The 10657-nt window shown below is 43.6% G+C and overlaps 1 protein-coding gene across 1 annotated transcript; it reads right to left on the bottom strand.

The window, feature by feature from the left end:
* Positions 1 to 1567: 1567 nt before the first annotated feature.
* On the bottom strand, positions 1568 to 10231 carry LOC102058065 (pantetheinase). Its single transcript, XM_005432861.4, has 8 exons — positions 10111 to 10231; positions 7968 to 8199; positions 7737 to 7867; positions 6482 to 6674; positions 5613 to 5904; positions 4251 to 4624; positions 3914 to 4084; positions 1568 to 2577 (listed from the first exon to the last, which is right to left on the bottom strand). The coding sequence occupies exons 2-8, from the start codon at positions 8178 to 8180 to the stop codon at positions 2458 to 2460; spliced, it is 1494 nt and encodes a 497-aa protein (XP_005432918.1). The 5' UTR covers positions 8181 to 8199; positions 10111 to 10231; the 3' UTR covers positions 1568 to 2457.
* Positions 10232 to 10657: the final 426 nt, after the last annotated feature.

Below are 10657 nucleotides of genomic sequence, written 5' to 3'. Positions count from 1 at the left end.
GTGTTTCTCTCTAAAATGTACTCAGATTCTTCTTTTTTGTGGATTAGCATGTAAAGATATTGATGCCAACCAGTGAAAAAAGATTTTAATCGAGAGTTTTGACTGTTACAACAAAAACAAAGGTCAAATAGTGTTCACATGCCATTCCCGTAGCGGTTCCTCTTTTTTATTTTTTTTTTATTTTTTTTTTCCTTTTCCGTATGAGCAGTTCTAGGCCAGGTAATAAAAGTGTATTTTGCCTGAAGGGCAGCCAAGGGGGAGGAGGAGGTGAGTGGCAGGTTGCGTGAGAAGGAGGTGCGGTGCTGGCTCCATGCCCCATTTTGCAGCTCTTGCAGCACCTGCGAGGTGAGAGGGCTGCAGGAGGCAGCAGCCTTCCTCCAATGGAGCTTTCTCTTTCTTCCAGCCCTACCCGCTGGCCAAGGCCTGAGCTGTCCCAAGGAGCAAGGAAGATTGGAACAGAAAGGTATGAGAGAAGGAGCAAGGAAGACTGGAACAGAAAGGTATGAGAGGTATATCCTCTGGGGTGGAGGAAAAAAGCAGGGTTCAGGGGCAACAGAGAAAATTATGTTTTCAAGTTAAAAACTGTGTTAGGGTCTTTTTCAGTAGTGGAGTTTACAAATCATGGTAGCTTTTGCCTTTCTCAGAGTATTTCCTTGAGCCCTCCCAGGGCAGACAGCTGAGTGAGCAGCACTGAGGATGGATGGGGAAGCACCACAGAGGGGGCCACCTCCAGGACAAAGCTCCTGGCTGCTCTGCTGCAGAGACACCTTCCACCGTACATGCCTGACTGCTGAACCCAGTGCAAATCAACAGACCCGCACAGTCAATAGGGGGACACTGCAGACCTTCATAACCAGCGTGTTCAGTTTCGTTTGCCCTTCCCAAACCATTGCCCATTATGGACGAGGGGCTCCTGGAGGCTACTGGACTGGCTCGGGAAGCAGGCTTAGCTCTCATCCTTCAGTGTGGCCATCTGCCTCTTGAAATTCTGGACCCCATACACACAAAACAGTCACATGGAATTAGTACTGCCACAGGTTGGTCAGAAATCCTCTTGACCAAAGCCCTCTCTGATGGAAGACTAGTCTGGATTACAAGAAGTCAGGTGAGAAAAGTGAGGTGCTGGACAAGGCACCAGCAAGCACAGCCTGGAGGCCCTGCCTTTCTTGAATAACTGCTCCCACGCGGTACAGTCCCTCCCCTGCACACAAGCTCAGCTGTTTTCTTTCCAGGATGAAACATGTCCCGGAAGGAGCCTCCGAAGTTGTTGCTGAGCAGCAGCAGCACATAGGAAAACAGAAATTATGTGATTTCAGCATCTTTTGGACAACATACATTGGGCTGGGGGTGGTGGGTGGTGGTTGTGGGGAAGCCACAGAGTGTTCCTTACATGCCACATTTAGCACAGCTCAGTGCTAAGCATGGTGCAGGCTGTAAGCCAGTGATGTGAAAGGCCGTAGACGCAAAAGTCTGTGTGACAAGCACTGAGTCAGGGACCACTCCAAAGCACATGTGGTGCAAATGAGGCCCATTTGCTGCAGAACACGATAGAAATCAGACCCAGGACTGCCAGGTTTTACATTCGCATTTATCATTATAGAAGTCCCAAATAATGCCCGTCTCACACTACATGGTAGTACATGTTTCAGGTACTACAACATTACCTATTTCCTATGTTTTCACAGTTTTGAAGACATTTTCCAAATACCCAGAAGAAAGTGTTGGCATGCTATGTTTATATGGTTAAATCTGATCTGAAATGCATTAGACACTGCATACATCTCCAATGCACAAAGTGGTGGAAGCTCAGAGAAATTACAGAACTGAAGATGCTTTATGGGGCTCAGCCAAACTCAGCGCCTGTGTGGGTTGTGGAGGGCCACCTTCTCTCTCTAAGGCTGTACCTAAAACCACTTTAAATTTGGGTTTCTCTTCATTGTACAGTCCTTTGGTCAGAATGGAGCCAAGGCCCACCGAGTATTAGGAAGGCCCTATTGATTGATGTGTAAGGGCTAAGAAACACAGACACTTAGTGGTCCTACAGTCTGAAAAACAGGAAGGGGCAAAAGGGACAAAAGCTTCCTTGGGGAAGATTTTTTTTTTCTGCAGCAAACTGGCAAACTTCACATTTCACACATTTCAGTATCAACCTTCTTTCTAGTGTTATTCTGGCAATCTACATGATATCTTTGGGGGAAACATTTATAATTAAGGATTTCATGTGACAGAGCATTCATGCAAAAAAATAATTGCAGTGGTTCAAGTGCTATTATACATCACAAGGTGAAACACATCGCTTTCCCCTAAATAAACCCAACCACCATGGCTGCTGGGCAGAAGTGCAAGATTGCAGAACAGGAATGATACAGGATAACTGCAATGGTTCATGAGGAGGTGGATCACTGCAGGAAATTCACCTCCTGTCTATGGTGGGTGTGTAACACCTAAGGAGTTACATTACTGGGAGGTTCGCAGAGGGTGTGGCAGGTCCTTTTCGTAAAGCCTTCCAAAAAGGGTCACTGTTATGAGTGGTTTCGATGTGCCATGCTTACTTTTCAAACGTCCGTCACATAGCACCTAGTTGAAAAGAGAAAGAATGGCACCAATAGTCAGCTTACAGAGTTGCAATATTGCATGGTACAGAAAGGATAGGTCTTAGATGTTGAATATTTTGATGCAGCTCTTTTAAAAGACAATCTTGAGAATGAAACAAACCAGAACTGTCTCTGGCTTTGCCATAGCTTTCTACATTTCCTTGGACCTGAGGGTCTTTAAAGCTTCTTCCAGCTTTATCTTTGGAAAAAAAACCCAAAACATTTTCTCAACATCATAAGAAGGTAAGAGTGAGAATAACTGATTTGTAAGGTTCTCATTAGTTACTCATGCATGTCAATGAAGGTTATATACATATCTAGGACAGTAATTTGAAAAGTTTTTTGATTTGTAGATGCCAAAAGGATTTCCAGATAGAAGTAGAGAATTTCAAGCTACTGGCCATATGTTGCTTTTCTTAATTACATTCTCTAGACCAATTTGAAATCAGTGTTGTTCATAGACTGTGAACACCTGCAACATTTAAGAGCCTTTGTGACAAAAAAAAAGCGTGTATTTTCTTAAGAAAATGTAAAACATTTTTTTTAAATTAGACCATGATCATATTTTAGCATACCATTAAATACTTTGATCTATATGCTTTTACAGAAGTGCCATTCGAAACAAGTATGTAGGATGAGCAATGCTTTTCCATTCTCTACCTTTTAAAAAAGTCACTCTTGTTTCCCCTAAAAATTATCAAGTCTTTTTCACTGTCTTCATTGTCTCTTGTAAGTTATTAAATACCTCTTCCAAATAAATTATTATTTCATCTAGCCTCTTATCTAAATCTAAGATATATGAATCTATAAATATGTTATAAACTAAGGTTTATGAATGAAAACATATTTTAGCAAAAATATATTATGAAGTTTCAAATAAAAAACAATAAACCCTACAAACCCTGCAAAAATCCCTTTTAACATTTTTAACTGCATAGGATCTCTGCTCATGCATGATACTCAATAGTAATTTTTCTTGCTTGGACAATTTCTCAGAGTATTTGATTTCTTTGTCTCTTAAAATGCCCATCAGCAGAGACCTGTACAAAATAACTCCTTGAAAGCTTCTATTTATCGACTTTGGACCTGAAGTCAAAAGGCGTATTTGCTAAAGAAAACATTGAAGAGATTCTTGACCTTAGCATTTATATGTTCTCATCAGTAAGGATTAATTCAGTCCATGCATTTCAATGTCCCCTTGAGTTATGGTCTGCAGAACCAAAGAATGTGGTTCTTGGATACGACTTTGCTGCTATACCAGTGTCCAGCACCACAGTCTGGAAAACCTTGTGTCAAACAGATCCAGGGTGTCCCATTACCTCAAACTCCCCAGGGGCCAGCTGCACCCCGCTGTACAAGACTTCTGGAAAGACGTAATTGGTGCCAAACGTGCCGCTGAGGGAGAACATCTCAAACTTGGTCTGAGCCGTCTCCACGGGCTGCCCGCATGTGTTCCGGTCCGTGCTCTTGCACTTGAGCAGCGTGCATATCTGCAGGGAGGAGGATACAGAAAGGCAAAACACCGCTAAGCTTTCAACAGTCAAGAGCTGGATTTGATAGCAAGAAAAGTTCTCATGATGCAGTTAATGGACAAGTGCTTTGGGGTGGTTAGGATGTAGGTATATACAAACCACACACCCCTACAAAACCAATTACCTGCCAATGGTATTTTATGAGAGAACCGTGAAGCCCATCAAATGCACCCAGGACATAAACTTCATCTTTGCTCTTGTTTGACATCTGATAGACCAAATGACAGCAGAGGTCTCCTTGGCAAACTGTGTGATTTCCAGCTTTGAGCCTGAGTTCACTGAAAGTGAATATATCCCGCCGGACAGCTCCCAGAAAAGTGTCTTTTTCTTCTGGAAATTTCTTGATGCTTGTGGCATATGAGCTCCAGTTGATGGTAGGGGGGTAGGTGGGGGAAAGACGGGGGCGTGCGCTCAGTTCTGCTAGCAGGAGACGTCCTTCCTCAGTCTCGCTGTCGTAATGGTAGGCGGCCGGTCCTTCTGGCGTGAACAGCCCACTGCCTGCCAAGGACACCCACCAGCCCTCCATCAGCTGGCACCCGGGGGCACGGCTTAGCAGGGAGGCCAGCCGCCCTCCATGCCAAACTGGAGGGCTTTGTCGGTGATGCTATTTTCAGTCACCATGTTACGGAGAATATTGGAAGAATTTTAAAGCACAGACCCACTAAAACACCCATCAGAGTTTAAAAACATGTCCTAAACTTCACAGGTTTTATGCTTTCCTGGATCCTGAATCTGAGCCTTAAATGGCAATTTGACACGTGACCATCTTTTTTTTTTTTAGAACTTAGGTTCATTTAAATATAAATCAGAGCACTAAGAGTGGCATATTTGCCAAAGAAGGAAACCATGGGGGTAATTATGTTTCATGGAAGGAAACACAGGGCTGTTGCCTAAACTCAGCTCAATCTATTTAAGGCGGGCAAAAACGTTCCTTTGCAGCCTTCACTTTGGCTTCAGGGGAGAGTTACATCAGCTACAGCAATGTTTTCTCAGTTTACAGGGGGAAAAATGGCAGTTAATATTCATATCAAACAAAAACATAAATTTTCTTTAATTCTTCAGCAGCCACAGAAACCTGAAAATGTTTTATTCAGTATAAAAGAGGAATCCTCCTTTCGGTTTTAGGTTATTAAGTGCTGTTTAAAACATTTTTTCTCCATTTGACTGTTGATTGACTTTTAAACAAAAAATGGTGCTTCTAAACAAGAGGAGGAAAATTTAGGTCAAAATTTGTCCTATTTTTGAAATAAATTTTCACTTTTAAATCATCAAAATTTCATGTCATGGACTTTCTAATTTTACCTTTCCCAGTACCTTCAACATTTTCTTGCCTGAAGCTGTTTGCTACATTCAATACAACATCAAGAAGATATTTTATCTGAATGAAATACTATTTTCCAGAGACTTCACTATTTGTGAAACATTTCTATCTGCTTCTGAATTCAATACTCTGACGATAATTTCCCTTTTCCCAAATGCAACTCACCTGTCATTGCAAAGTTGGTGTTGTGAGTATTTGCTGAAAGTAAATTGACACCCATGCCCATAGCCCAGGCAGAGTGAAACTCAACCGCAGTCAGAAACGGCAGGACGTTCATCCAAGCTGTCGGGAAGAGCACGGTGTCCACCTGCAACTCACTCACCAGGACCACGGCAGGCTCACGGAAAAGGATGTCGAAGCAAGTGAAAATGCCAAACTTCCCAAAGGGGGTCTCAAAGGTGATGGCTTCTGGCTCTTTGGGGTAATTAAACTGAGTTTCTCTTCTAAACAGATTGTACTGCAGGTGAAGAAAATGGCATCTCAGAAACCAAAAATAAGGCAAGATTATGAACAGCTACTTTTAGGCTTTAAGGCAAAGCTGGGTGTTGAGATACTTAAGCTGACCAACACAGTGGGTTTGCATCCATCCAGCCAACCCTCTCTCTCTGTGAAACAGGGTGGCTGTGCCCCAGCTGCCTCCTGGAAGTGATGTCTAGTCAATACTAACTGCTAAACCTTGCCAAGGTATCCCCTGAAAATGCATTATCTGGCTTGGATAAAACTGTACCGAGGACCAGCTAATATTTATGAGTATGGAAAATATTGTCACTGATTATTTCCCATTTACTATCATAAATGTAGCCCATAGGTGTTTGGTATCCAGCATGCGCTCTGCGGCTGCAGTGCTCCTGGGATTAATGCCTGATCAAACAAACACTTGCCTGCTTTTCCTTCTAGCCATAAGAACCTTGCATTAGAACATCCTGGAATGGTTGACACTCTACAGTAATGTAAAATTATTGTATAAACCAGCTGAAATCGGTACCAGAGATAAAAAATATACTGATAATGCTGATGCTGAAGGGCCTCCTTACCTTGTGGTAACGAGCCACTAGTTTCCCCTCTGGGTCAAAGACGACATCAGTATTGTACTGATAGCGACCATCACTTGGGCAGCCAGGATCACTGGAGTTACACGGCTTCTTGTCCCCAATGTTTGCAACCACATAGATGGAGTTATTCCTGGCCATGCAGCTGAGGCGTTCCTGCACTGGTGCTGGACCATATCTAATGCATTTTTGGTGAAAGAAAAAAACCCAAATAATTTTACAAGTTTAAGTTCAGATATTGAAGAAATGCATTCAAAATTACTATTCTGAGTGCAAATCTCCAGGTCCTGAAAAAGGGCTAGATCAAATCATAGTTTCTGTTCATTTTCTTCTCTGTTCATAGCATATTTTTTTAATTGCTGGTCTCTTTTATCTTTAAAAAATGGTCTCCCTGTGTTCCTATTTCCCACGCCCTTAACAATGTTACGTTATTTTCTGCGTGGATATAATACCCAGCTAAGACACATACAATGATATGGACAGCTTCAGAAAACAAGGGAGAGAATAAAATGGTATACTGGCATAAACGTAAAATAACATTAAAATATTTTTTCAGCCAGATCCAAGCCTTGTTTCCAAAAGACTATTTTAGCCTTTGTTAAGACTCGGTGCTCATAAGCCTTTAGTAAAATGTGGCCACAGCATTTACAGAACTTAAGACCCCTGAAAACCAGCTTCGCAAAGCCTCAGAAGGGAATAAAAATCCCCTTAGACCCGAACTTGGCCCTCTTGTGTCCCCTGCTGGCAAACATTTAGAGCAGCCCTGTGTAATACAGCAGACTGTTAGTGGCTGGATTTCTAAAAGTCAGGCTTCTTTCGGTTCTAGATAAATATTCTGTGCAACTTGGTTTAGAAATGACCCAGCCAAATGAGCCGAGGGCTGAAGCACTTTGTGTAATCTGTGCATCTGACATGATAATAAACTAGCTTATACTTACAGAAGATTTTCACAATTGATCTGAAATGATAAAGTTTACATGTTTTAAAAATACTGATTTTGCCCAGAATTTCCTCATTTTCCTCTTTTTGCAACTTTTAAAGTGGGACTGTCGCAATACTTTTCCCTTACATATTCCCATCCCATTTAATTAAGAGTTCTTTTTGATGCATCTCATTCTATGACACTTGGGATTTCTAATAGAATAAAAAATTTAGCAGTCCTTAGGTGTTTATTGGGAGCAGCTCATGACTGCATGAGACACTGGCTTGGAACCACATCAATCACTGCAGAAGAAATCACCTTGTGGGGTCGGTGCAAGGAATCCAGTTCACCGCTGGATCAGGGATATCCTCCAGGTAGGGGTAGATGGTTTCTCTCGTGAAAAGCCAGCCGTAAATGCCATCTTCAGGAGTCACAATGATGTGGGCGCCCTGACACAACAGGCTCCGTTAAGAATTCACCCATCAGCAGATAACCAGGAGGGACAGTGGGAGAAGAAAACATTAGCAACGCTCACAATACACCTAGTACCTGCTGGGTGGCTTCCTTGATGGCTCCTTCCAAGACATCCATGTTTCTGTTCATCAGGGCCAAAGCTTCGTCGGGAGAAACAGGCTCATCAGTGACATCTGGCAGGATGACCGCGTGCTCATAGACGGCTGCAATGAAGGTGTCGGAGGCAAGGGCCTGAAGGGCTGCGAGTACAAGCACTGCAGCGTGCAGGAGAGGCTGGGACGGGAGCATGGCTGGTGCCTCACAGCTCCTGGTTTGAACAGAGGGATTAAAACCCGGGTAGAAATAGGAGGAGTAAAGGCTAATAAGTTTGCTTTGGAAATAATCTTCTGTTGAGTAATCTGTAAAGGTGCAGTATCGTTCTGCCAACAATCAGGATGTTTATTTATAGTAAGAAGTCAAAGAAACGTTTCTAGGAATTGGACCTGGTTTCCAGTTTGAAATGCTGTAAATAACAGGTGAACAAAAGGCTAAGAGAGCGTGTCAGAAGCAATGCTGATCTACAAGGAGCTCTGCGGAAGAGGCGCTTCCAAACCCATCTCGAGGTGAACCCAGACTCCCCTGGTCAGGGCACACTATTCCATATAACCTTACTGCATGTGGCTGGATCAATTAAAAATTTAGCCAGTGCTGAAGGCAGATCACCTGCATGAAGTACAGCCCTCATGCCTCAGAGTGCAGCTGATCCACCTATGTGTATGAGGCATGCAGTCCTGCCGTGCCTCCTGCCTTTGGCCAATGGATTACTATAGTTGTAGCAGCTGCCCTGAGAGTGTCCTCCCTCCCAGGCTCATATCGCTGTATAAACTAACCCTTGAACTGTGCTGATCTCTTTGCCTAGGGCTAACATCCTTGCTTTTTTGTGAGAAAGAATTAAAACAACAGTTTGGGGGTTTTTACTGTTTTTGTTACAAAAGTCACTTTATGCACAATAAGCCATTTGAAATCACTCATACCCATACAAAGCAGGTTTTTTTCTCATGGAAAGCAATTTTTGCATAGTATTTTGGAAATAGAATATACCTGATATAGTTTCAGGTGCTTCATAAAAAAACCTTTGTTAGAACTTGTGGAGTGTCTATAAGGGTGAAGGGACATGACCTGGCTAAACGTTTACCACACAGTAAAAACCAAAGAAAATATTCTTCATCCTGACAGTATCTTCCTCTTCGCTATGCACTTTCACCCAGAAGTTTTATTTTTCTCCATCATCATCAAGGCCTCCTCAGGAGAAACTGGCACTTCAGTGATTCTATGATTCTAAGACCATGCTGTACTCATATGCCAGGTCACAGGCTTCCAGAGCAGGCAGCACCAAAAGCACAGCAGAGGCATAGGCTTTAGGAAGACCCATGGCTGGAGCAACCAAGTCACCCAAGGAGATGTCAGGGGCAAGCAAAGATGGGGGCCTTAAAAGGGAAAGTCTTGCATGAAACCTGGGAATTCCCCAGAGTGGCAGAAAGCCAACACCTGGGGATGCAATCACCCTGCCCGGAAAGTCTCACCCTGCCCGGAAAGTCTCACCCTGCCTGGAAAGTCTCACAAGTGTCAAAGGCAAGAGAGCTGCCAGCATTGAGCAATTCTGCCTTACACCACTGGCAGAGAAGTCATGGCGAAGTCACCGCTGTGCTGCAGCTGAAGAAACACATCACCTGCCAGATCTGCAAATAATGATTCAGGTGTGGCATGGCTGTAGTAACGCAGTTCAAGGCAAGCCCAGGTCACAGCAGGAAAACAAGCCAGAATTTGTGAAATCTCTGCACAGACCAGCACAGCCACATTCCTGCCCAAAGCCGAGGGCACGGGCTGCAGGAGGCAGGCAGCCCTTCCCCAGCTTGGTGCTGCCGCATGGGCACTGCCTGGGCCACCCCAGCTCAGCATAGCACCAGCTCAGAGTTGCAGGGCCTTTGGGGGCTGCTCCTCATTGCAGGGGGCTGCCAGGAGCAAACCTGTTCAGCACACCACACAGTAGCTGAGCTCTAAAGATCTTTTGTCCCCAAAGGTGTTCGTTGGAAAAGCATCGTGAATGGGAGCCGCAATTTCTAAATCTCACATATTGCAACCTGCTTTCTTATGTCTACGGATCACTCCAGCAGAAATCTTGAAACTATAGCTGCACATGCACAAAAACCACTTGTATCTAGTTGCCCAGGTTTCTTACCTTCTTTGGTTCTGAGGTCAGCTGTCAGGTAACGAAACGCTTTTTTACTGCATTTCCTTCAGAGAAGTATGAATTGTTATCGGTGGTTACACACAGGCTTGTCTTTATGCAGACTGAGTTGCTATGTGGATAATGGGTAGATTTGCATCAGATTACGTTCTGTATGCTTGACTCACTTGACACAATAACACATTTCACAACGATATATGTTACACAATCTTTGTAGCAAAAAGAGTTTAGTGTCATGATGGCTTATGCCAGTCTTCTATAGGAAAATACTCAACATGCAAATATACCTAAAGTACAATAGCCTTGAACTGAATCCTGAATTCAAGATACTCACCAGATTCAGGGCTGGGATCACACACTACTTGCACACACATTCCCTCAGCCAGAGGACTAGTATCAGCAGTGAACAAACCTGAAGGAGCCGCGCCTCAGCTCTGAGACTGGCTCTGCATTCCTGCTGGAGCCCTTCTGCATTGCAAGAGCAGACCTTCCATGCCATAGCCTCCCTTAAAGCCAGATCCTTTCCCTGAGAGAGTTG

This window comes from Falco cherrug, chromosome 6 (assembly GCF_023634085.1).
Source record: "Falco cherrug isolate bFalChe1 chromosome 6, bFalChe1.pri, whole genome shotgun sequence".
NCBI classification, from domain to species: Eukaryota; Metazoa; Chordata; class Aves; order Falconiformes; family Falconidae; genus Falco; species Falco cherrug.
The sequence above is the reverse complement of the archived record's forward strand: the minus strand, read 5'-3'. Positions and strand labels throughout refer to the sequence as shown.

Bases quoted from the DNA above. Each gene is read 5' to 3' on its own strand.
- LOC102058065 (XM_005432861.4), bottom strand. From the start codon at position 8,180: ATGCTCCCGTCCCAGCCTCTCCTGCACGCTGCAGTGCTTGTACTCGCA. The intron at 7,868-7,967 runs GTACTAGGTGTA...CTGTTGTGTCAG, and splicing joins TCAAGGAAGCCACCCAGCAG to GGCGCCCACATCATTGTGAC. The intron at 2,578-3,913 runs GTAATGGGACAC...CTTTTCAACTAG, and splicing joins TGGCCCCTGGGGAGTTTGAG to GTGCTATGTGACGGACGTTT.